The sequence below is a fragment of the Apodemus sylvaticus genome, chromosome 8 (assembly GCF_947179515.1).
Source record: "Apodemus sylvaticus chromosome 8, mApoSyl1.1, whole genome shotgun sequence".
NCBI lineage: Eukaryota > Metazoa > Chordata > Mammalia > Rodentia > Muridae > Apodemus > Apodemus sylvaticus.
In genome coordinates this window covers 90354468-90381302 of record NC_067479.1, presented here as the reverse complement: position 1 = coordinate 90381302, position 26835 = coordinate 90354468, and the positions used below count along the sequence as shown (strand labels likewise).

The 26835-nt window shown below is 41.7% G+C and overlaps 2 protein-coding genes across 2 annotated transcripts in view; both read right to left on the bottom strand.

Moving 5' to 3' along the window:
* The window catches only part of Dnah12 (dynein axonemal heavy chain 12), a 192550-nt gene that overhangs the window by 69362 nt on the left and 96353 nt on the right, over positions 1-26835 (bottom strand). The window contains exons 31-39 of the mRNA XM_052189938.1: positions 24709-24892; positions 24428-24568; positions 22239-22322; positions 21508-21696; positions 15991-16110; positions 11758-11946; positions 8775-8926; positions 7670-7808; positions 6341-6507 (exon numbers count right to left, since the gene is read on the bottom strand). Of these exons, the coding sequence (XP_052045898.1) occupies positions 6341-6507; positions 7670-7808; positions 8775-8926; positions 11758-11946; positions 15991-16110; positions 21508-21696; positions 22239-22322; positions 24428-24568; positions 24709-24892 (1365 nt within the window). The remainder of the gene's footprint in view (positions 1-6340; positions 6508-7669; positions 7809-8774; positions 8927-11757; positions 11947-15990; positions 16111-21507; positions 21697-22238; positions 22323-24427; positions 24569-24708; positions 24893-26835) is intronic.
* LOC127691104 (protein phosphatase 1 regulatory subunit 26-like) lies at positions 301-5624 on the bottom strand. The gene is given in 6 exon segments (XM_052190694.1): positions 301-534; positions 536-779; positions 781-821; positions 823-879; positions 881-3731; positions 5611-5624. Coding segments are annotated over 6 exon segments (3441 nt in total).

The window sequence follows — 26835 nt, the reverse complement described above, 5'->3', positions numbered from 1 at the left end:
CATAGGCACACACACAAAGGCACACACATGTCCACACACACACAGGCACACATGCACAAAGGCACACACACAGGCACACACACACAGGCACACACACACACACAAAGGCACACACACAGGCACACACACACAAAGGCACACACACAGGCACACACACACAAAGACACACACACACACACAAAGGCACACACACAGGCACACACACAAAGGCACACACATAGACAGGCATGCACATACGGCACATCAGACAAGACACAGACACTGCTTCCTACAGCTATGTCAAGAGCCATGGCATGCCTGTCACAACCTGAGGCCTTTACTGCTCACCGTGGCCCTGCCCCCATCCTCCATGGGAGTGTCACTGAATTCGCTGGTATCACTGCCTAAGGTCTCCTGGTCTTGCTGTTCCCTGCCAACTCTGTGCAGATACCTCAGGTCTAGAACTTTGTCCTCAGAGCCAGAATCCCTCCTGTCCTGCTGTCTCAGGGTCCCCCGAGCCTTCCACCTTGGCCAGTTCTCAGTGTCCTCTGTTAGTCAAGTGTGGGCTCCCAAATAAAGGGCTGTGGCCAGGATGGGTCTCCCCGAAGGCTGAGAACGCTGGACCCTGCAGAGGTAGGCTCAGACTGGGTCTGAAGAGGCCAGCCTGCTTGCCCCCACTTCCCAGGAAACATTCCTTCTGGAAGTGGAAGAGCTGGGTGGAGAGGAGAGGCGGGCTCTTCCTGGGGCCTGAGGAGAGGCTCGGTGGGCCCCAAGCCTGTGCTGTGGCTTCCTTTTCCTTCTCCTGTCCACACTGTGCTTTTCCCCGAGTTCAGTACCCACCCATGGGCTGGACAGCCTGATCTAGTGTGCAAAGTCGTTCCAAGAGAGGGTAAGGTCAGCCCTGGGATCCAGGGTTGGGGGTTAGCAAGTTCTGACAGGCACAGTTCAGGTGAAAGCCCCCCCGCCCCCCCCCCCCAGGCACTTCCAGCCTCGGCACCCACTCTGGGACAGCGGGCAGCTGGCTGAACAGACTTTCTGCCATTGCAGTCTGGCTTCCCTATAGGCCACGGTCTTTGTGAACGTTAGCACTTTTCCTGCTTGGTGGAGCCGCTTTGGCAGAGCTGTTCCTGCTGGTGTTCTTGGGTAGTGATGCCTCACTTCGGCCCAGGGCAGTGGTGAGGTGGGTGGCCTGCTCAGCACGGAGGGTGTCCCTCCCAGTCTGGCTCAAGAGGCTGGTTGCCTGTGTCCGAGCTCTCTCTGGGCCTCTCCTTCCTTCGGCCAGCTGAGGGGTTTCCCTGGCTTTTGGGCTCTGTGTGCACACTCCGGGCTGCAACCCCAGGGTTGGCTCTTTCCTACGGGGCATCTTCGGCTTAGCCGGGCCTCCTTGAGGTTCTGCGTTGCGTGTAGACTCCTTGGCCTTTTCTACCAAAAACCTCCTGATCTCCAGCTCAATGCTGTCATCACTGTCCACTGCGCTGTCCTCAGATGTGTGGCTGGAGGCTGAAGGAGGATGGCCACTGGCTCCTGTGTCCTCAGAGGGAGGAGCCCCTTCTGGACTTGTCCTCCTGGGGAGAACGGCGGGGGTTGCATCCTCGCCCCCGGTGCCCCCCAGCTTCGCCCTCTCTGCCGCGCTGCTGAAGGCACTTCCTGGGCTGTCTTTGTTGTCCCCTCTGCACGTGGGCAGACAGCTCCGCAGTGTCTGGTGTCTGTGGTCCTTTCGGTCCCCTGGAAGGCTGCTCAACTCCTCCCCACACGGAGTCTCTGTGCTGCCAAATCTGACCTTCCACGAAGCCCGTGGGTCTCGGCACCTCTTCTTAAACTTGTGCTTGGATTTTAACAAGTCCTTGATGGCCATGTCCAGGTCCTCGTCACTGTCCAGAGAACTGCTCTTATCCTCAGAGCTCTCCTTCTCACTGGCCTTCCCGAGGGCCCCATGGCCTTGTGATAGGTGTGGATCACTGAGCGCAACTGTCCTGGAAGTGACAGGCTGCTCCTTGGCTTCAGCGTCTCCTCCTGGGCTCTCGGTGATTTTGCTCTGCCTGAGAAGGTCCCACCCATCATGGCCAGGCTGAACCTTCCCCCGCATGTGGTCAGCATCCTGGGCACTTTCTCCACCCTCCTTTATTTTCTTGGGCACTGTAGTGCTGCCTCCACTTCTCTGTTTTTTCCGTTTGCAGCCCAGAGGGAGATCTGGTATTTTAGCAGGAGGGGCCTTGGGGATGCTAGGCTGGCCACTGGGGCCAGGCAAGGGCAGTGAACCCTGGGCAGGCTGAGGACTTCCTACTTGTGCCTTGAGGGCCAAAAATGTCTGGATTTCCTGCTCAATGCCGTCATCACTATCGGCGTTGCTGCTGTCACCTTCAGAGCCGGGAGGCATGGGCTGGGAACAGAAGAGTGCGTTCCTGAATGATGGCCTGTCACTGCCTCCCATGGAGCCTGACAGGATTGTCTTGGAGAGGTCCAGGATTGCTTCTGCGCACATCAGTTTGGTGGGTGTGACTGCTAGGCGTGAGGCCTGGTGCACAGCTTCACTCTCGGCAGTTGTGTGTCCTGGGGGCTCAGAAGTTCTCGAATCTGTTAGGAGTTTGGAGATGGGAGGATCAGGGTGGAGGACCCTCTTGGTGGTGTCCATATCTTTTGGGACTCTCCGCCTTTTCTTTCTAGAGGGACTCCTGGGGGCTTCAGGCAAGGCACTTGGCTGGGCCCTGCCAGGGCTTTTCTCTCTCAGTTGGGCTCTCGGGGGTGGGTCCCCACTGGCCTCTTTGCTGGTTTTCTCCAGCTGGTACAGCTGGATGGCCTCCTCGATGCCGTCGTCGTCGTCGCTGCTGGAGTCCGATGCCTGGTGCACAGGGGCTGAGCTCCTGGTGCGCTTGCTGCGCCTGGCAGGCATGCTTCTCCTCACTCCAACCCTGTTCTGTGCAGCCTCTGGTCTGTGGGCCGTCAGCTTTGTGCTCGCCGGGGTCTCAGGCTCTGCGGTGAGCTTAGGCTGGGCGTTTCTTGGCTGTGTGCTTATTTTTGTTAACCTGGGAGCTGCCCTGGCTGAGGTTTCTCGGTTCCCTCTAAGTCTGGCAGGGCTGTCGTTTGGGTCTGACTTTTTATCCACAGACCCATCACACTTTGGGCGTTCATGCTGTCTTTTCTCATTAAGAAACTGTTCTATTTCAGCTCTGATGCTCTGTTCGAAGGAGTCCTCACTGCTCAGGCTGGCTGGGGAGGTGGAGCCCTGGTCTTCACCGGCTCCCACAGGAGCACTACCTGAGCCAGGAGTGAGCTGTGGGGGACAAGGGACGGGCAGGGTACTGCTGTGGGCCGGCTCTGGGATAGAAGGGGCCCCTTGCGACATAGGTTCAGAAGCCCCGTCCCTTGCCTTCAGGTACTCTTGGATAGCCTCCTCAATGTCCCGGTCCACAGAGTCGTCACTGTCAGAATCCAGTTCCAAGGGACCATGTTTTCCAGCCTCATCTTTCTCCAGGGTGCTGCAGTTTGCCACAAGACCAGAGGCAGGGAATTCTGGCTGCTCTTTGCACACAGTAGGCTTCAGGGCCAGTCTGGTGTCCCGGGACCTCTTTACACGTTGGCCTCTTTGTGTGAGCCCAGGGCAGCCTCAGTCTCCCTGCAGTGTGCCTATGAGTGCCTGTACCCTTGCGCTCACGGAAGCCCTGGAGATGTCCTCTCTAGACTCTGAGAAGCAGACCGGAAAGCAGAAGATCCTGGGCTGGCCGAAGGCCTCCCATCTGCATGGAGTGCCACCACTGCAGGGGCGGAGTATGAGGAACAGCTTAACAAGCAGGCTGGGGGCTGAGAGGCAGGGCTCATCAGTTGGCCGGTTTCACATCCAGCTGCTCTGTATAATCTCTTAATTCTTCTTTGATGGCCTTCTGCCTCCCAGAGATTGGAGAGCACCTGCAAGGTTAGTTGAAAGTCTCAGGTGCGGGCTGATGTTCTGCAAGGCTCAGGGATGAGGTCTTCACGGCTCCACCTGCACGTCAAAGCGTCTTCCATCAGCCTTTACAATCAGCTGTGAGGACTGGACATGATGGCACACACTTTTAATCCAAGCACTACGACAGCCTGGTCTAGCCTGGCTAGCCAGGGCTCTATTGTAAGATCAAATTGTCTGCTCACAGCTTTTAAGAATGGAGTCGGGCTTCTCTGACAGTCTTAATGGTTGTTGGTCCAACTGCCTGGTCAATCTTGGGAGCTGTCATTCTGGGCCCAACTTGTGTCCACTGGCTCTCGAGCAACAAGAGTCAGGCATGCGCGGGAGGCACCTCTCAGGGGCTATGACCCTCTCCCATGACAGCGAGAGGCCTGCACCACGAAGCTGGGACAGCTGCCTGCTCTGCGCCGTGCGTCCTGGGAGGCACTGGCCAGAGGAGTAGGGAAAGCACAGAAAACTGCCTGGCCCTGCCTCCCCTCCTTCCCCCCTCCATCACGGAGGAATCTCTTGGGGACTCAGGCCTGGCATAACGTAGGAGAACGGGCTGTGAAGGTTATTCTTAACTATCAAAATCTAGAATCCCCTAGGAGTTAGATTGCTGAGGATATCTATGGGAGATTAACTTAATTATATTAACTGAGGTTGGAAGACTTGCCCACTGTGGGCGGTACCATTTCCTAGCCTAGGGCTCCTGGGTTATATAAGAGTAGAGAAACAAGCTGAGCTGTACCATGATTACATTCTCTTCTGACTGCAGACAGACTGTGAAAAATTAGATTTTGATATCCTGGTGTCTTAGTTAGGGTTTTACTACTGTGAAGAGACATCATGTCCAAGGCAAGCCTTATAAAGACAATATTTAATTGCGGCTAGCTTACAGGTTCAGAGATTCAGTCCACTATCATCAAGGCAAGAACATGGCAGCATCCAGGTAGGCATGGTGCTGGAGCTGAGAGTTCTACCTCTTCTTCTGAAGGCTGCTAGCAGAAGACAGGCTTCCAGACAACTAGGATAAGGGTCTTAAAGCCCACACCCACAGTGACACACCTACTCCAAAAGTGACATTCCTACTCCAACAAGGCCACACCTCCTAATAGTGCCACTTCCCGGGCCAAGAATATACAAACCATCACACCTGGTTTCTCTCCACCATGGTAGACTGTAACCTGGAAGAGCTAAAATTAGCTCCTTTTCTGTTAAGTTGCTTTTGGCAGAGTATTTTATCACAGCAACAGAAAAAGTTAAGACGCTAATTACAGTAGCCATTTTTGCAGTTAGTATCTAATGCAGTTTGAAACATACCCACATAATATTTTCATACAACTCTTGACAGCAGTTTTAGTATTAATAGTTGTCAAAATCTGAAGGCAACCAAGATGTCCTTCAACAGATGACTGAACTAACAAATTATGGAACATCTATACAAAGGAACAGTAACTCATCACTAAGAAGACATGGAAGAAATGTAAATGTGTATTACTAAGTAAAAGAAGCCAGTCTAGAAATCCATGCATTAACTGATTGCAATTATGTAGCTGCTATAGTTTAAATCTGAAATAGACCTCAAAGACCCACAAAGGAAAGGCTTGATAGCCGGCTGAGAAGCTGTAGAACACTGGAGGGCCGGGGACTACTGGGAAGTATTCAGGTCGCTGGAGACAGGCTCTCGAGGGGACTCAGAGACCCACTACCTTCTGTTGTGCATCCCAGTTATAAGATCAGCAACTTCACTTCCCACGGAATCCCCACCATGATGTACTGACTTCCCACAAGCCCCCAAACAAGAAGGCCAGCCAACTGTGAGTTGAAACTTGTAAAACTTGTGAGTCAACATAAACTTTTTTCCTTTGTAAGTTCATTGTCTTGGCTATTTGTTAGTGCACCAAAATGTTTACTAATATTATGGAAAAGGTTAAACTGTAGAAATACTATGAGGATCCTGGGTTGCCAAGGGTTTTGTGAGGGTCAGGGGAAGTGGGATACTGCACAGAGCTGGAAGCTGTAGAAAATTTCCCATATGCCCCCAGAATTATGAATGAGTGGCATTGTATATTTTCAAAACTCATGGGGCATATAAATCAAACGCAGAGTTATAATGGCATATCTACTCATACTTAGTAATCGGGAGACACCCGCCATCTGCTGAGAGGGGGTGAGCAAAATGGAGCATTTGCGAAGGCACAAGATACATGAAAGAAATCGCTGCACTCTCCCAGGACCTATTATGAATCTAAAACTCATCTATAAACAGTCTTAGAAGATATAGAAGAAATCCTTCCACATTTTCTATATTTACAATCTGACCAATGATCACTTTCTGTAAATAACTTGGAAAATATATCATTTTTCTTTGAAAAGCTAAAATACATAATAAGATATAACTTTAGCATGGCTTATTAAGACTTTAATTAAAGTATTTACCAATGTCCACAGTCAAAAAACTGTCGTAATAGCTCAATAGGAGGTTGGGCTCCATATTTCTCCAATGAAGGCATATTCATATCATCTATAAACACTATACACTTCTTTCCCATAGGTGGTCCAAATACTCCCTTGCGCCTTTTGTCCAATCTAGCCATAATGATGTTCTAAAAATTTAAAAAGACAGGCATATTTCATATAACAGCATTATAACCTTGCTGCTATTATCATTGTTTAAGTGAATATCGAGACAGTATCTACAGACTAGCAGTAGCAGCTACCATTTGTTTAATTAGTCAATAACTTAACATAAAAAATAGTTAACATCTGAAAAATAACCAGAAGAATCTTTGAAAAGAAATGTTATATGTGTATTTGTTATGAGTTACTCTTACTTGGTACTAAATTTCAAGCTCAGCATCACTTCAAATGACATCTGTTGGAAACCTCCTCTGCACTTAAAGTTATAACAGGTATGTACATGCTATGCTTGCATTACATGTAATGTCTGTATGTATGATTCTATAATACTTTTCACACTGGATACCCCTTTACCTAAGACTTAAAAGTGTTAATTTTTCCAACCACTGTTGGATTTTATATCCAACATAAATGGGTATGCTTTTTTATATTTCTGCATTTTGTGCGGGGTTGTCTGTTGCTTTTTTGTTTTGTTTTCTTTTCTTTTTGGTTTGGTTTGCTTGGTTTTTTGAGACATGGTTTCTCTGTGTGTTCTTGGATGTCCTGGAACTCACTTTGTAGACCAAACTGGCCTCAAATTCAGAGATCTATCTGCCTATGCCTCCCAAGTGCTGGGATTAAGGTATGTGCTATTACCTCCCAGTATTATTTCTGATTATTTTTTTTAAAAAACTTGCTTATCCATTGTAAAACTGAATATCAAAATTCTTTTACTTAAAACTTCTACAGTGCTGTAACTTTGCAAGACTTTGAAGTTAAGACAAATCTATTGGCTGAAAACGACAGAAATATGGCTGGACCAATCCTGTGAGGAGCACGTGCCCCTAAAAGCCATACAGAAGAGTGTAGAAAGAACAATTGAATATTCTCTTATGCCCACCCACTACTTGTGTGTGCACACACAAGTGTCTCTTACACTTTCTTTTCCAATTAAATCAATTAATTGTTGCTTCTCAGGCAAAAAAAAAAAGCGACAAATCGTAATTAAGTGCTAATATAAATGTGTTATCTTTTGATTCATAGATTTATAAAATTTCATGCTTAACATAGAGCTTTAAACACTTTACTACTTATCAAATAAGATAACGTTTAATAATTAAAAACCCAAGGTTCTGGCTCTGTACTCACCTGAACCTGATTGGCACTGGTCCGTGCAGAGAAATTAACATAGAAAGGAAAGTACTTTTCTTTGGCCAAGTGATTCATTAGCTTATCCTTCACATATACTGACTTTCCTGTACCAGTGGGGCCCACAAAAAGCAGCGGCCTTTTTGAAAACAATAAATAATATAATTTAAAATGGAAAAAAGTATAAAAGCATTTTTATGGAAAGAAACTCAAATACATATTTTAAAAACTTCAAATAGTATTCAAATCATTTCTAATACTCCACACGCTTATAAGTGTGCATGAAAGACCAGTAAAGGAAGGGCCAAGGAGAGGGCTCAGCCGGCACAAGCCTGGTGGCCTGAGTTTGGATCTCTGGAACTCATGAACATCAAACCTCTAGCTTGTGTCTAATCCCAACGTTACTATGGTGTGGGAAGCGGAGACAGGAGAATTCTTCAGAAGTTCATTGCCCTACTAGCCCGGAGGAACCCAATCTATATGTAAAATGTATAAATTTGTGGTGTGTGTGTGTGCACATGCATACTTGTATGTAAATGCATATTGATGTGTAAGCAGGCACAGGCATAGCACATGTATGGAGCTCAGAGATAACCTTGGTGGTGTCCTAGGCATTTCCTCCTTTTGTTTGAGACAGGGTTCTTCCCTTGAAGTTTGTCAAGAAGGCTAGGCTAGCTGGCCCATATGCCTGTCTCTGTCTCCCATTGCGCTGTGGCTGTGATTACAAGTGTGCACCATGTTTCTGGCTTTATACCAACCTGAACTCATTGTTTTTTATATGGAATCTGGTCCCACGCGCTTATGAAGTAAGGATTTTACTGACTGAACCATTTGCCATCCCAGAGTAAAAGGTTTTCAATAATCACACTGCAAGTGATTTTTAGTGATTTAAGAGGCAATGAACTATTGTTCTGTTAAAATCTTGGAGTAATAAAAAATACCTGAATTCTAGGTTTTCCAGTAACAGTAGATATCATTTAAAACATATTAATTAGCTCACAGACATAATCTCAGTTGCCGGAAACTCGATAACCTCAAAGTTTACTTTAAAAAATGCTGCCATTTTATTAGAATATGTTTAGAATTCATGTTTAGAGTTTCTTACTTTGCATAGGTAATACTCAAATCCATTAGGAAGGTATATCTAATGGTGTCCATTGTGGGGACTATAATATCTTGAATCTTGGTACGTTTGTCTTCTAAATCAGAACTTTTAATTAATTCATTCCAATGGAGCCAGCGACCTCGGTTTCTTAACTAGAAGAGAATATGTTTCAAAATACTGTAACTATATACTTGTTACATATGAAAGAATCTTTTCAACACTTATACCATTTGCTTTTAAAAGCTTGAGCCCTAGATAAAACTTAGCATCTATAACACACGATGAATTTTTACCAATTGACAAGGAAAAGTTAACGTAGTTGAAAGGTAGGTAAAGGGCAAAAGCATATAGTTTATAGAAGAATAAATCCAAATGGGCAACAGGCAGCTGCTGGTGAAAATCTGCAGCTTGAGATAGCATGGAGAGGCCGTATACTCCCAACCACAGCCTGTGCTCCTGGATCATTAGCACTGGAAAAGGGACTGGCTGTGGTTTTGGAAAGTATGTTTTATTAAAAATTCTAACTTAGGGAGAGATGGCTCAGTGGATAAGACCACTGGCTGTTCTTCCAGAGGACCCAGGTTCATTTTCCAGAACCTGAGTGTTGGTTCACAACTGTAACTTCAGTTCCAGGGGATCTGATGTCCTCTTCTGACTTCTGTAGACACCAGGCATGCTCATAGTATGCACACATTCATTCAGGCAAAACCCCAATACACAAAAAAATTTTAAAATATTGTAAATGAATCCCCCCCAAATTGAAAATTTTAGTCCTTTCCTCTTTTATAATGAAATATCACAATAATTAATGTAAATGTAAGTAATATCTTAAGTTATAAAGCAGATTAATAAATAGATAAGCATGAATCTACTACTTAATACAATTGATTTTAATGATAATTCAAAGAATATAAATATCAGTCTATCATAATTTTTAAAAAAGATGTATGTATTATTATATCTAAGTACATTGTAGCTGTCTTCAGATGAACCAGAAGAAGGTGTCATATTTCATTACAGATGGTTGTAAGCCACCAGGTGGTTGCTGGGATTTGAACTCAGGACCTTCAGGAAGAGCAGTCAGTGCTCTTAACTGCTGAGCCATCTTCTCTAGCGCCCCCTGGTCTATCACAATTTAAAGAATATAGATATTAGTTTATCATAAACTCAACAAGAGTTAGCCCTGTTATGTATGCCAGGCTGGCCTTGAACTCAGAAGTCCACTTGCCTGTCTTCTGGGTACTAGGACAAGAGGCATGCACCACCACACCTGGCTGAATTTATATCCTCTTAGTATCTAATCATCCCTAAAAGCCTTTATTATGGTCTTTGCATATACTAAGTATTTTAAAGTCATTCTAGTGTAACTTAAGTTACAACTTGCTAGATTTTGGTTTGTATCTTTCATGTTTTTTGAAGTAAATGAGCAATACTCTAAGTAAAAGTAAAACATGTGCGACCTCTGTATTTGTTTGCCTTTTTGTCTCTTTGATCTAAGCTGCTGTTTAGCCAAGGTAATCAGCAGACTGTACTAACAATTAAAGTCTTGAGATTCTTTAAAAAAGAACTTCAGGCTGAATGTGCTGCTATCTGGATGTTTTCTGGTCAGTAACAGCCTCAACCATTATTTGTCTCTCTTGATTAGTCTTCTCTTCCTCTGTCCATCCCCAGGTCGCCTATCAAATGATAAAAGTTAATTCCTGGCAGAGCAGCAGGAGTCTAGCACCTGCTGCAGAGTTATAGCTGGTGCCAAGAATTGTTTTCCGTGTCCTATCCAGCAAGCAGGTGACACTGCATGCTTGTGGAGACAGAGGACAGTTTTGGGGGATCCATCCTGTACTTCCACTATGGGACATGCAGGGTAGAACTCAGAGGTTCACATTTGTGTGCCAAGTGTTTTTTACTCATTGGCATCTCATTGGCCTAGTAACTCATTTAAAAAAATTAGAGGCATACTAAAAATTTAAAAACATGTATTTTTGTGCTAAAAGTTTGTTAAGTTAAGAAAATGACTCCAGGTGTGGTGCATGCCTTTGGTCCCAGCACTTAGGAGGCAGAAGCAGGCAATCTCTGAGTTTGAGGCCAGCCTGGTCTACAAAGTGAGCTCTAGGACAGCCAGAGCTACACAGAGAAACTCAGTCTTGAATAACAAAACAAAAGCAAACAAATATAGGTTAAGAAAAAGAATAGTTGGGCTAGAAAGATAGCTCAGCAGTTAAGAGCACTGACTGCAACTCTGAAGGTCCTGAGCTCAAATCCCAGCAATTACATGGTGGCTCACAACCATCTGTAATGAGATCAGATGCCCTCTTCTGGAGTGTCTAAAGACAGCTACAGTGTACTTACATATAATAAATAAATAAATCTTTAAAAAAAGAAGAAAAGAAAAAGAATAGTTCTCAACTTCCACTTTATCTTTCTCAGTAGCAATTATCTATTTAAACTTGATTTTTATATTTACTTTCAGATTTTACAGAACATGCTTGTGCTTCTGAGCTATTTACTCTTAAGAGATTATTTCACTGACTTTCTACTATGACTAATAATAAAGATAAACTTTCTGGTCAAATTCTTAAAATTCTGTGTTTGTGGGTAAGCAAATTCGTTCTCCACTGCTGCTTGGGTTTGAGGTCAGCCTCCAGATTCCTGTAATTTAGGTAGAATTATAACCAAGGCTCTACTTAAATCTGATGGTTGTAAAATAAAATTTGCATGAATAAGATGACTGGTGAAATGTTTTCTGTTTTAAAGAAGGCTTTGATGAATTCTCTCAGAGTGGAAAACCACTCTAAGATTGCACAGGACATCATAAGATAGAGAACAAGTTCTACCTGGAGAAGTAAGGAGATGGAACTAAGCATCTCTCCATGAAAGTCCTAAACCTCTGATAAAAACCCAGATACTGTGTGGGCTGGCGGTGCTGTGCGGGCTGACCCAGGGTCTTGTGGTTCACATTTTATCTCAATACACATTTAGGTCATACCTCATACATGTAGTCATAGACCAGGCCCTTTTCATCAAACGGGCATTCCCATTTACTGATAGAAACTGGCATTGGGGCTTCTTCATTTTTTCCTGTTACAGCTGATCGTAGGAAATTATCAAAAGCAATTCGACCATCTGTATCACAACTTGCTCCAATTGACCAAATCAAAGAGAATATAAAGGAGGCCTGTTGGTGAAAAAATTTATCTTATAGTGATTACTTTTTAAAGAGTAATTTAGGAGAAAAAACTAAAATGTAATATAGTAAGACCTGTTTAAAGTACTTGGAAAGGTCATGCAGAGACAAAAAAATAGAACTGAGTATAGATAAATCATTTGAAGAATATTTCTTTGGCAATCATGATAAAAAAGAACATAAATGCCTACACAAATAGCCTAGGGACATTATTTAATTTATCCTCAAATAAATTTCTACCAATGAAAATGATGCATGTATAAAATATTTGTTATATTACTATTTCTTCAACAGGCATTCTGGTTATTTAGAGTATGCTACAGACACCGATGTATACACAGCTTTTAAAAATGATGTAACTATAATGATGATATGGAAAAACCAAGATAGCAAGTGAGAGGCAAATTAGTAAATACAGTATATTGGCACATATATTGACACAGGCGGGAAAGAATATAGATGTAAAATATCATTACAGGGCTATGTGAGGCACTAACAATCATTGCCTTGAGGGTGGCTGGGGCACTGGTTTGAGTGGAAAATATCTCTTTTGCATTTTGAATTGTATTCAATGAGTATGCCTTATCTGGCTAAAAAAAAAAATCCTCAAATTTTCATCCAGGAATCCATCTACATAAGTCTTATGAAGTGATTTTGAACTATTTGATAACATTGGAGTTCGGGGTTATCAAGAGAATGAAGATTTTCTGGAGGTACAAAAATTTATATAGAGATGGACTATTCCTGGAATAGTTATATAAAAGCAAACAATGATAATGCAGAAGAATGTGAAAATATGATCCTGAAAAGATGACTCCAAACATAAAGAGAAAATGGATAAACCAGCTTGACATAACACATTTGTGAAGGGCAGAAGGAGAGAAGGCAGGCAGAAAGCCGGTTAGAGATGGCTGGAAGCCTGGGACGGGAGTTGTCTGAGACAGAGTCCTAAAGCTAAAAAATTGTATTACATTTTAGCTATTTGTTTGTTTGTGTGTGTGTGTGTGTTTGTGTGTGTGTGTGTGTGTGTGTGTCTGTGTGTACACACACATGCAGGCAGGCACAAAAGCACACTTGTGGAGGCCAGAGAACAACTGGTGGCAGCTGACTCTCTCCTTTCCACTCGTGTAACTCCCGGAGAGTTAGGCTTAGCAGCATGCGCCAATACCCTCTGTGCTACCTCCCTGGTAGATCTTTTTAGTAGCAACAATGTGGAGGAAAACGTCAGAGGGAAACACTCCTGCCATAGACTGGAAGAGAAAAGGAGGGAGGTGCATGAAGAGCAAGGTGTAGATCGGAATGAGTCATGGACAGGAACAGAGTTTTTTAAACATTTTCTTCTTCGGGAAAAAAGAAAGCCTCTTCAACAAAAGGTGCTGGTCTAACTGGATGTCTGAATGTAGAAGAACATAAATAGATCCATATTTATCACCCTGCACAAAACTCAAGACCAGGTAGATGAAGAACCTCAACATAGAACTGGGAACACTGAATCTCACAGAAGAGAAAGTGGGGAATCCCCATGAACACTTTGGTACAGGAGGCAACTTCCTGAACAGACCACCAATGGCTCAGGGTCTAAGATCAACAATTGATGAATAGAACCTCATGAAACTGAAAAGCTTCTGTAAGGCAATGGACAATGTCAATTGGACAATCTGGCAGCCTATAGATTGGGAATGGATCTTGACAAAAACCTACATCTAACAGAGGGTTAATATCCAAATTATATAAAGAACTATAGAAATTAGAAATCAACAAATAACCCAATGGGGTACAGGGCTAAATAGAAAATTCTCAACAGAAGAATCTCAAATGGCCAAGAAACACTTAAAGAAATGTACAATGCCCATAGTCATCAGGAAAATGTAAATCCACCTCACACCAATCAAAATGACTAAGATTAAAAAAAAAAAAAACCTCAAGTGATAGCTATCACATGCTATTGAGGATGTGGAGAAAGGGGAATACTCCTCCATTGTTGGTGGGATTGTAAACTGGTACAACCACTCTGGAATCTGACAGTTTGTCAGAAAATTGGAAATAGTTCTGCCTGGAGACTGAGCTATAATGGTCCTGGGTATATACCCAAAAGATGCTCCACCATACCACAAGAGCACGTGCTCCACTCACTATGTTCATAGCAGCCTAATCTGCAATAGCCAGGAACTGCAAACAACCCAGATATCTCACAATCAACGAATGGATACAGAAAATGTGGTTCATTTACACATGGAATACTATTCAACTATTAAAAACAAGGACATCATGAATTTTACAAGCAAATGGAAGGGACTAGAAAATATTATCCTGAGTGAGGTAACAAAAGGACATGGTATGCACTCACTGATAAATGGATATTAGCTATAAAATACAGGATACCCTAGATACACCCCCCCAGACCCAAAGTATAGTTCAACAAGAAGGAAAACCTAACTGAGGAAGCTTGAATCACCCTTGTGGGGAGGGAGAAAATAGTCATAGGAGGCAGAGGGAGGAAGGGAACTGGATGGGAGATGGGAGGGGGAGAGGAGCAGATTCAGTTCTGGGGAGAGAGACAGGAGAGAGGACCAGAGGGCCAGAGGGCCAGGAGAATGAATGAAAATCTGAAGTTGCCAGGGGTGAGAGACATGGGGCGAATCTCTAAGAAGTCACAGAGACCTAGGATGGGAAAGGCTCCCTGGAGGCAATGTGGTGACCTTAGCCAAGATGCCTAACAGTGAGGACACCGTATCTGAAGAGGCCACCTCCTGTAGCCAGACAGGACTCCCAGTGGAGCGAAAAGGACACCAACCCTCCCACAAAACTTTCAACCCAAAATTTGTCCTGTCTAAAAGAGATGTAGGGACAAAGATAGAACAGAGACAGAGGGAATGGTCAATCAATAGCTGTCCCAACTTGAAACCCATCCCATGAGCAAGCACCAGTCCCTGATACTATTAATGATACTCTTTTATGCTTGCAGACAGGAGCCTAGCATAACTGTCCTCTGAGAAGCTCTACCCAGCAGCTGACTGAAACAGATGCAGAGACCCACAGCCAAACATTGGATGGAGGTAGGATACTCTTACGGAAGAATTGGGGAAGGATGGAAAGCCTTGAAGTGGATAGGAGCCCCACAGGAGGACAAATAGTCAACTAACCTGGACCTCTGGAAGCTCTCAGAGACTGAGCCACCAACCAAAGAACATACATAGGTTAGAAAGAGGCTTCGTTATACACTATATGTAGCACACGTGCATAGGCTAGAACGAGGCTTCATTATACACTATATGCAGCACACATAGTTCCCCAATAGGTGCCCTTGTCTGGCCTCAGTGGGAGAGGATGAGTCTAATATGGCAGAGACTGGATGCAACAGGGTTGGGGGGATACCCAGGGGGCCCCACCCTCTCAGAGAAGAAGGGGAAGGGGGATGGAAGGAAAGACTCTGTGAGGGGGGATTGGGAGGGGGAACGACATTTGGGATATTAATTACTTAATTGTTTTAAATATGTGGAATTAAACCAAAAAATTACTTTTGTCTGTCTCTGGTAATTTCTGCACACTATTGCCATTGTCTTTGGTCTTCTTTCAACTCCAGACATTAACTGACAAAGACTACTACTACTATGTCCTAAAGAAACCTCCATGGATTCTGCCTGTATCCAGCTATCTGGTTGGGTACCTTCTCAACGTCTTTCATAGGTAATTTCTAGGCTGCCTATACTCCTGCTTAGCACTAAGAAAAAGATCAATGACCTGAAAGCAAGTGAGTTTAATACTGCACCGCCTCATCAAAGGACTATCCACAGATGGTGTTTCATAAAGAATAGCACAGTCTGAGTCCACTCTGGCATACTTTATTTTCTTTAGAGTTGTTTTTAGAATCAGAATACCAGGTTGGGTCAACTATTCAACTAGAATAGATCAGCTATTCTTTAGTGATCATCAGAACTTGCTCTGGATCTTACAAAGGTCTTTCTGCATATGAATATTATTTTCTATAACTATACTTTATTTTGCATTTAAAACCACTTTAAATATAAAACCAACCATAGTCCAGACACGAATGTGCTTGCTATTGGGTTCATTCTCCACCACGTTACAGAGCAGTATTTCAATGAGGCGCGTGAGTGCCACAACCGCATTGATGTTACCTGTAGGAATCAGTTCCTGCAAAGGGAAAATAATAAAATGTTTTTTAAATTTTTCCATCTTACTTGGAGAAGAAATGAAAGTAAATGTTGCATTTAATAAAATTGAATAAGAACATGTACAGTATTGATATGTTTTAAAATAACATTACAGTATAGCATATAAATACTAAAAACATTTCTCAAGGATTTTGAGTTTGGTTTAGTATCTGATAGCCATTCATTCAGTTATTTATCCTATGCTTATGGAAGACAAATTATATACTTATATAGTCATAGAGCAAGCTGGGAAAAGTAGAAACAAGAGACATGATCCCTGAAAAGAAGCAACTCTGAAAGAAAAGTGTAATATAGTGAGATAATTATATCAAGGAGCCAGTCTCAGAAGAAAGATGTTGCTATAGCACTTGGGGTAGAAACAGGCCCAGAAATTAGTTCCAGGGAACCTGGGGAAAGATAAATGACGAACAACCTTCCCAGAGAAGAAGCTGAACTGAATTTTCAATGGAAATAAAAGTTAGGTAAATAGAGGCAGGGAGGATGTGTAGGGCAGGAGAGTCATACAACAGACACAAGTAGATACAGACTACTCAGGAGAGTCTGTAGGATGTAGAGGCAGGGTAACAGCATAGGCTGCAATAAGTTCATTATGGAAAGAAGCCTCCAAAGAAGGAATTTTAAAGTAGTGAATAAACAGGATGGGGGAGCATTTACAATGTTCACTCTAACTAGAAGATGTAGACTGCACCAGAGCAATGCTCCTGTGATGATTCAGGCAGGAAATGAGGTCAGAACTGAGGCCACTCTACAGGAAAGGCTGAGGCGAGGAGATGGTGGGAGAAAGAAGAATGGAAAGACAAATAAAAACATTGCCAGGGAGAAAATAAACCAAGTGCACTTTAGAACTGGCCACATATAGAAAGCCCGACAGTTGTGAAAAGAAAGTCCATCACACATCACCTGGAAAGATGCAGCTTATTTTGTATTATTTCTACAGTATTAGGGATTTAAAACTGATATACTGCTAAGAACTTTTATTTTCTCTATGACGTCATCATAAATAATTTTGTAATGTGAACTGTCTAGTTTTGTAAATACCATAACTTTTCTCTTTCTAAAACCATATTTTAAGATGGGAAGCTATTGAGTATCTTTCTGTATGTAATATATTTATTTAAATCTAGCTAAGTGTGTTCACTATTGTTGAATGGTGGTCTTCCAAAGACTTTTCTATAGTACAATGCCAAAAATTTATGGTAAAAATATCTCTGAAGACGTAATTAAGAATCTGGAGATGAGGGCATCACTTCGCACTATCCAACAGGTATGAAGTCCAAGATCACAAGTACCACAGAAAGTGCCAGAGAGAGAGAGAGAAAGAGAAGGCCATGAGAAGCTGGAAGGAGGGACTGGAGTCAGGCAGCCATGAACCACAGAACTGGAGCCACTGGAATCTGGAAGGGAAAGGAAGATTCTTTCCTAGTGTTTCCAAGGAAGCACAGCCCTGCCAACATCTTGATGCCAGTCTCTAACCTCCAAAACTGGAGGAAAGTAAGATTCTGTTATTTAAGACACCATATTTGTAGTAGTTTGTTATGAAAGCTTTAATAAAGTAGCACAGCATAAAAAGAATTAATAAAATACTAAACACTCATGTATGTTTATAAAGACATGTAATTAAGATATTTTAAAATCTATATTAAAGTTTGTATGTGTGCATGCACACATGTATCTGAGTGTAGGTGGGCATCAGAGCCCCTGGGGTTGGAATTATAGACAGTTGTGTATATGTCACTCAATATGGCTGCTGGGAACTGAATGTGGATCCTCTATAAGAGCAGTGTGTATTCTTGACCACTGAGCATCTGACTAGCACCTAAAAGTTTTATAAAATATAGGAAGGATTGTCCTTCCAGTCTATACCTCCAACTGAACCTGTGCCAAATCAACATGCTTGCACCCCACCCCATAGCCTACTTGTCTCCTGGTCTGCTGTAACCAGGAATACAAGTGAGACCCATACCTCAACATCACAGCAACTGGGACCCCACAGAGCCCCATTATCCTTCTGGTATGCACCTCTACCAGAACCCATGGCAGACCAAAGAGCCTGCCCCCGGACCCAAAGCCAGCTTGTCTCCCAGGAGGTCTGTCCTAACCAGGGACACAGGAGGATTGTTCTAACTAGGAACACAGGAGGCCTGCCCTAACCGGAGACAGCACTGCCTGCCTCCCAGGAGGCCTGCTCCAGTCCAAGACACCCAGGACATTTTACACTAGAGATAACCAGATGGCAAAAGGCAAGAACAAGAACATAAGCAACGAAGTCAGTGTAATTTGGCACCATCAGAACCCAGCTCTCCTACCACAGTAAGCCCCAGATACCCTATCACACTGGAAGAACAAGATTCTGACCTAAAAATCCCATCTCATGGAGATGATAGAGGCCTTTAAGGAAGATATAAATAACTCCCTTAGAGAATACAAGAAAACACAGGTAAAAACCCTTAAAGAGGAAACAAATAAACACCTTAAAGAAATAAAGGGAAATACAATCAAACAGGTGAAGGAATTGAATGAGATGGTCCAAGATCTAAAAATGGAAATAGAAACAATAAAGAAATCACAAATGGAGGCAACCCTGGAGATAGAAAACCTAGACTAGAGATCAGGTGCTACAGATGTAAGCATCACCAACAGAATACAAGAGATAGAAGAGAGAATTTCAGGCATAGATGATACCATAGAAGATATTGACACAACAGTCAAAGAAAATACAAAGTGCAAAAGCATTCAGGAAATTTGGTATACAATGAAAAGAACAAACCTAAGAATAGTAGGAATAAAAGAGGGGCAGAAAATATCTTCAGAAAAATCATAGAAGACTTCCCTAACCTAAAGAAAGAGATGGCAATAAACGTACAAGAATCCTACAGAACACCAAATAGATTGGACCAGAAAAAAAAATCCTCTTGCCATACAATAGTCAAAACATCAAAAGTACAGAACAAACAAACAAACAAACAAAATTAAAAGATGTAAGAGGAAAAGGCCAAGTAACATATAAAGGCAAACCTGTCAGAATCATACCAGACTTTTCAACAGAGATGCTAAAAGCTAGAAGATCTTGGCCAGATGTCATATAGACCCTAAGAGAACACAGATACTAGCCCAGGCAAACTCTCAATCATCATGGAGAAACTAAAATATTCTATGACAAAATCAAATTTAAACAATATCTTTCTACAAATCTAGCCTTACAGAGGATATTAGAAGGAAAACTCCAACACAAGGAGTTCCAGAAACTGCACCCAGGAAAACACAAGAAACTAATTATCTCACAACAAACCCAAAAGAAAAGAATCATACACATACCTCCAATAACAAAAATAAGTTATTAGTCATTAATATCTCTCAACATCAACAGACTCAATTCCCCAATAAAAAGACACAGACTAACAGACTGGATACATAAACAGGATTCATCATTTTGCTGCATACAAGAAACATGCCTTAGCTACAAATACAAACACTACATCGGAGTAAAGCACTGGAAAAAAATTTTTCTAAGCAAACTGTCCCAAGAAACAAGTTGGAGGAGCTATATTCTAATATCCAATAAAATAGACTTTCAATCAAAAGTTATCAAAAGAGATGGGGAAGGGTACTTTATACTCATCAAAGGAAAAGTCCACCAAGATGATCTCTCCATTCTAAATATTTATGCCCCAAATGCACGGGCAACCACATTTGTAAAAGAAACATTACCAAAACTTAAAGCACACATTTAGCCTCACACAATAATAGTGGGAGACTTCAACATCCCACTCTCACCAATGGACAGATCATGGGAACAGAAACTAAATAGAGACACAGTGAAACTAACATAAGTTATGAACCAAATGGATTTAACAGATATCTACAGAACATTTCACCCTAAAACAAAAGAATATACCTTCTTCTCAGTATCTCATGGTACCTTTTCCAAAACTGACCATATAATCAGATACAAAAGAAGTCTCAACAGATACAAGAAGATTGAAATAATTCCATGCATTCTATCAGATCATCATGGACTAAGGCTGGTATTCAATAGAAATAAAAACAATAGAAGCCTACATACTCATGGAAACCGAACAACTCTCTACTCAATGGTAACTTGGTTAGGCAAGAAACAAAGAAAAAAATTAGAGATTTTCTAGAATTTAATGAAAATGAAGGGGCAGCACACCCAAACTTATGGGACACAATGAAAGCAGTGCTAAGAGGAAAACTCATAGCACTCAGTGCCTTCATAGAGAAATTGGAGAGATCCTATTCTAGCAACTTGACAGCATACCTGAAAGCTCTAGAACAAAAAGAAGCAAACACACCCAAAGAGGAGTAGAAGGCAGGAAATAACCAAGCTCTGGGCTGAAATTACCAAAAACCAAGTAGAAACAAAGAGAACAATACAAAGAATCAACAAAACCAAGAGCTGGTTCTTTGAGAAAAATCAACAAGATAGATATACCCTTAGCCAAACTAAGGGCACAGAGACAGAATCCAAATTAACAAAATCAGAAATGAAAAGGGAGACATAACATCAGAAACTGAGGAAATTAAAAAAAACTCCAGATCTTACTACAAAAGGCAACTATTGGACTGAGGTCAGGAACCCATATGAATGAGTGTGGGGAAGGATTGAAGAAGCTGAAGGGGATGGCAACCCCATAGGAAGACCAAGTGCCAACTAACCTGGTCCCCTGGGAGCACCAACCAAAGAGCATCCATGGACTGGTCCATGGCCCCTAGCATATAAGTAGCAGAGGGCTGCCTTGTCTGGCCTCAGTGGGAGAGGATGCACCTAATCCTGTAGAGACTTTAAGCCCCAGGGAAGGAGTATGGTGTGTGTGTGTGTGTGTGTGTGTGTGTGTGTGTGTGTGTGTGTGAAAGGTGTGGGAGGGAAGCACCCTTTCAGAGGCAAAAGGGGGGTAGGATGAGGGAAAAACTCTGGGGGGGGCACAATATTTGAAATGTAAAGAAATAAAATAATTAAAAATATGTAGGAAGTACTTGGGACTTTTAAAGGTCTAGAAACTATGGATTAATACAAATATTCTAGGTAAATTCAAGCTTTTAAGTTATTTGTAATTTAAGCAATATAAAAGCAAAGAAGTCTGGGTTTATAAGGAAGATGCTTATAATCCTGAATTTGAGAGGTGGAGGCAGAAGTTCAAGGTCCTCTTCAGTTATATAGTGAGTTTGAGGCCAAAACAAATGAACAAACAGTGAATGAATGAATGAATAAACGAACAAATAAATAAGATAAAAAAAACTGACTTCATTTCATTCCAGCACTGTAACTGTAAATTTAATTGAGTTTTACGGAATCTTCAGAAACTGGAGTCAGTCAAGAGAATTACTATGCTGTTACCTTGCATTTCTTCTTCCGAAATACTAAGGAAGGTGGTACTAGCCAGTCGAAAAGTTCTTTCAGAAGACTTTGATGCTCTAGTTCATTCAGAGGCTCTTTCAAGGAGTTCAGCCATGAAGCCACTAGTGGTTCCCATCCTAACTGTGAAGGCTCCAAATAAATCATGCCACAACGGCTCACAGTGGCTGGCTGGAAGAAGAACACACATTTCCTTTTTCCATTTCCAAAAAAGATTGCGTTTCTATGAGTGGTCCCTGACCATTACAGCTGGTACATGTGAGTCCTTTCAGGATGTATGTAGGTCTCACCCACTTTCATACTCTAAAACACGCTATGTGTCCCCAATATAGAAGACTATTATTTTCAGTCAAGTCCTTAGCCATCTTATACCTATTCATGTTTAGACATCTTCCAATCATGATTTGAAATGCCCAGGCCTAACTAATCTCCTTGAAGAACTGAAATCTTCTGCAAAAGTAGGTCAAGGCAAGCATCCTCTGAGGTCTTCCTCCCCCCTTGCTCCCAGGCATGCTCGGTGCCCTGTGCTCTCAGGGCGCTGACAGGTGACCGTGTACTGGGACTGCTCATTAGCAGCTGCTCATCCATTTTAAACACACACTGAGTCTTAGTCTTCTATCCATCCCCAGTCTTAAGGCCATCTAGGACACAGAATATTCAGGAAATGAATAAACTATAAACTATAAACCGAATATTATACATTAAGAACTTACCGAAGCCTGTGAAAGGTCCATTGTCTCAAAGATAAGGCTCATCTGAGGGGACATTTGAATGATTTCTCCACTCATAAGGCAAAGCTAAAGGCAAATATTTTTCAAATATTTTAAAATTCAGATAGAATTGTTCTGTTTATAGATAAAAGATATGCTGGGGTATAAAGGCATGAATATGGATGGAGCCAGAAAAAAAATTCTACTCTAGCCCTGTGTTTATGATGCCTCCCTGGCTTCTTCAATCTAAAACATTTCCTTTTCTATCAAATATGTTCAAAACTTATTTATCAATTGCATCCTTTCTCTCAAATTCTCATCTTCTCTATTATTATTAAAACTACCTTATCTCAAGCTCCTTGGCTTAGAGATCATTAACTTTAATAATATCAGTGACTATTATTATCAACTATTCATATATCAAATTAATTTCTCAACAAAGTCTCAACCGCCTCCACTTTTCTCTCTTGTTTCCTCTGTCCCTACAGTCTTCATTCTAGACTCAGGTTTACTCTGTCTAGTCATATGCCAACGAATAAGTGCCTAACATTTCTGGAATCAGCTCGTTAGGTACAAAATAGAGTGGCAAAGAGTTGTACTGTGCAATGTGCTAGCCACTAGCCATGCAGGGATATTCATATGTAACTTACCAATGTAAAATTAAATATGGCTCAGTTCTCCAACACCCTTGTGTGCTTGCTGCACAAGATGCAGTGCAGACCCTATGCATGCTGGCAAGCACTCTGTTTCTAGGTTAGCTCCCTACCCCAAGTTCAGTTCTTCAGCTACACTAAGCAATTCTGAAACCTAAGTATTGGCAAGCCATGTATGACTATCTGATGTCTACCTTAAAAGTGCAGACATTTCCAGAACTGTAGAAAGTTCTACTTGAGAGAAGTGATCTAGAGTACTTTTGAGTGTGTGCCAGATGACACCAGTGACCACTGTTCTGCTTGCTGTCAAGTTAGGACAGGACACCAGCATCACCCTCACTCTGCTGGCTGCCTCCATCAGACACAAGGCAACCATCTGGCAATCCTTGCTTCTGCTGTCACGTGCCAGGCCCAGAGCATCTTTTTCTCACAGAAGTACTCCATTCCTGGCCCAGCCCCAAGGTGGGCCGTGGTCATGAACAGTAGCATTTTATGCTCCTGATCTACATGTCTTCACTTATTTTTGATTTGCTTTTCTCCAGACATTCATTCCATATATCTGAAAATTTATCTTGAAAAAAAACCCCATGTAATTCTGAACTATTCAATTCAAGCATCTTAACTCTGCCCACAGCTCCATCCAATTCTCCTGCTCAACAATGAATACACCTTTTTTCCTTTGCTGAAGAACAGAGTTTTTTCTCCCCTAATGTATCCCAATTACGGTTCTCACTCCCTCTATGCAAACAAACTTCTCCCTAATGTGCTCTCTCCTCATCTTGGTAAGGAATATCTTATCACAACGGTTTTACTTCCCTTCTTAGATAAGTTCTGCTCTGTATACAGGGCTTCTGCTTTTCGCACGCCATTATCTTTAGAAGTCTGGGTGTATTTTCAGGTTCGCAACTTTACTTCTACCTATGCCCAGGCTGCTAGTTTGTAGAGAATATTTCACAAAGGCAGACTTTGTCACCAGGCACTATTTGAAAAGATTAAGTGTGGCCTTGTTGGAGGAAGTGTGTCAACCAGATGTGGGCTTTGAGGTTTCAATACCTCATGTCGAGGCCCATGCCTGTCCACCTCCACTCTCTGTCACAATGATAATGGTCTAGCCTTCTGAAACTGTGAGCAAGCCCCCAGTTAAATGCGTTCTTTCATAAAAGCTGTTTTGGTCCTGTCTCTCCCCAGCAATAGAGCAGTGACTAGTACACCTACTATGTAAGCACAGTAGCTTGAATATAACATTCTTGCATTCTATTAAAAACAAAAGCCTTTTCAGTAAAGGCTATTATAGTATACTATTATAGTATTATACTATTATAATACTATACTATTATAGTATTATATATATATAATACTATTATATATATATATATATATAATACTACTATACAATAGATAATACTATTATAGTATAGCCTTTACTGAAAAGATAATTTATAAATGTGTTCAATTTTTACACACTTTAGTTTAAATATATAATCCTAGAATTGCTTAATTATATTTGAATAAGTTCTGCTTTAAATAATAGTGATTTACCTTTTTATTATCATCCAATACCGTATTCATACTCTCTATCCACAAAGTATCAATAGGACCATCAAATACAACCCATTTCCGGTCAGGTGTTTCTGCTAAGGCAAATTCTCTAAACGTGTTTGCCACAATACCATCAGTCCACTGAGGAAAGAAAGGAAAAGCTGAAAAGCTTCCTTCATAAAATCAATTGGATTTATCTTTTAAAACATAGAAATACTTTTAATTTGCTTTAAATAATAATTTGCACTGTTTATAGAAAAGAATATTATCTTGTAGATTACCTCATGAGACACTGGGTCAAACTGCCCAAAAAGTTGGCCCATAGTAATTGATTTGGGGTTGACAGTCCTGTATATGACCTTTTCTTCGTCTCCATAGTTGCGTTCATTCATCAGAGTTAACGTGTCTGCCAGCACATGCAGCACTTCTGTCTTGGCAGCAAAAGGCTCTCCTACCAACATGAACCTAGGAGAGACAGTTATACAACAAGATGGTAACAATATTAACAATCAAATTATTTGTACCAGCATAGAAGATATAACTCTGTGGTAATCACCATATATAATTTTTAATTTATAAAATGTTTCCCTGATATGATGAAAATACACCTAACTTCTAAACTGATTGAGTCTACACTGAATTTTCCACATTCATAACACTTTCAAAGATAGCATACAATAGAATGTCTCTATATGACAGTAAATTTTTTTTTGTTTGTTTGTTTTTTGTTTTTCGAGTCAGGGTTTCTCTGTGTAGCCCTGACTGTACTGGAACTCACTCTGTAGACATGGCTGGCCTCAAACTCAGAAATCCACCTGCCTCTGCCTCCTGAGTGCTGGGATTAAAGATTCGTGCCACCACTGCCCAGCTGTAAAATTTTATTAGCTCTATATTCTTAAACTAAAAACCAAGACATGAGAAGAACTGTTTCTAAAGCTTTCGATGGCTATGGTGATTGCAAATATTCGTTGCCATACATTTCCAGACCTCCTCCTGGCACACAGGCCTCTTTGCCACTCTTGTAGAAACATTGGGTATCTAATTCCAACCAATGAGTCATTCATGGTAGACAATTGCCAGTAAGGGAACTGACAGAGCTCCCCCCTCCCCCACAAGAATGAGATCCACAGTGTTGAGATGTGCTACTCTTTGTAACTAGGATAAACAAAGTTCTCCCTGTTAACCTATAAGTGGATATGCAGAATGAATGAAAAATTAGCCTTTGCATTGTAAATGACAGTGTAGCTTAGCCCATCCTAGGGAAGAAAATGGAAATATAATGCACCAGCTTAGAAGCCAGAGTAGATTAACAATTTCCAGAGGACAAATGATTGACCATGGTTATGCAGTGGTAGAATATTTGATGAATTTAATGATTCAGATAAATTAGAAGACAGTTAATCTATCTAAAGAGTGGGGAAAGGGTAGTGAATACAGTGCTATTAGGCTCAATGAAAGATGTCTCTGCATTTAACAAGAAACTGTAAAGAAGGAACATTGAAGAAATGAGGGACTAGTCTGTCTACAAGTGGATATAAAGGAGAAGGGAGGGAGCTCAGAAGTTCCAGAACCTGTAGGATTCTCATGCACACTGGCAAATAGCATTTGAAATGTAAATAAAAAAATATCTAATAAAAAAATTTTAAAAAGAGAAAACTTCCAACAATGAAAACTTAGAGTGGTATAAAGGATCAAATCAAGGACCAGGCTATTTTTATCACAGTATTAAAATCTATGAAGGGGGGCTGGAGAGATGGCTCAGCGGTCAAGAGCAGTGACTGCTCTTCCAGAGGTCCTGAGTTCAATTCCCAGCAACTACATGGTGGCTCACAACCATTTCTAATGGGATCCAATGCCCTCTTCTGTTGTGTCTGAAGACAGATACAGTGTCCTCATAAACATAAAATAAATAAATCTTAAAAAATAAAGGACCCTCCCAGGAAACAAAAACCAAGCAGAGTTAGGTCCAAGATATTATAAAGAACATTAAGTTTACACATTTTAAGAGATACTTTAAGAAAAAAATATTCATATAATTATGGATACAAAATGACATAACATCTTATAAAATAAGCTATACATATATATATATATAATTTATAGCTGCTTAGATGGTTCCCTATAAAGACAAGGCCCTAAAGTTTATACTCCATTAGTTTCACAGTAAAACCATCTTTGAAAATGGGACCATTAGGTACCCAAGTGGTTTTCAGAATTGATGCCTAACCATGTAAGTGTGTTCACTGTAATTTCTGCAGCAGGATCTTCATATAGAGCTCAACCTGGCCTGGAATGCAGGACCCTTCTGCCTTGATGCTCAGAGTAGGATTAGAGGTATGCATGCCTCTCCTGCTTCTCTGGGTTTTGCTGTAAGCTACTGAGAAGAGTGGAGTTATTTGCTCCCTAAC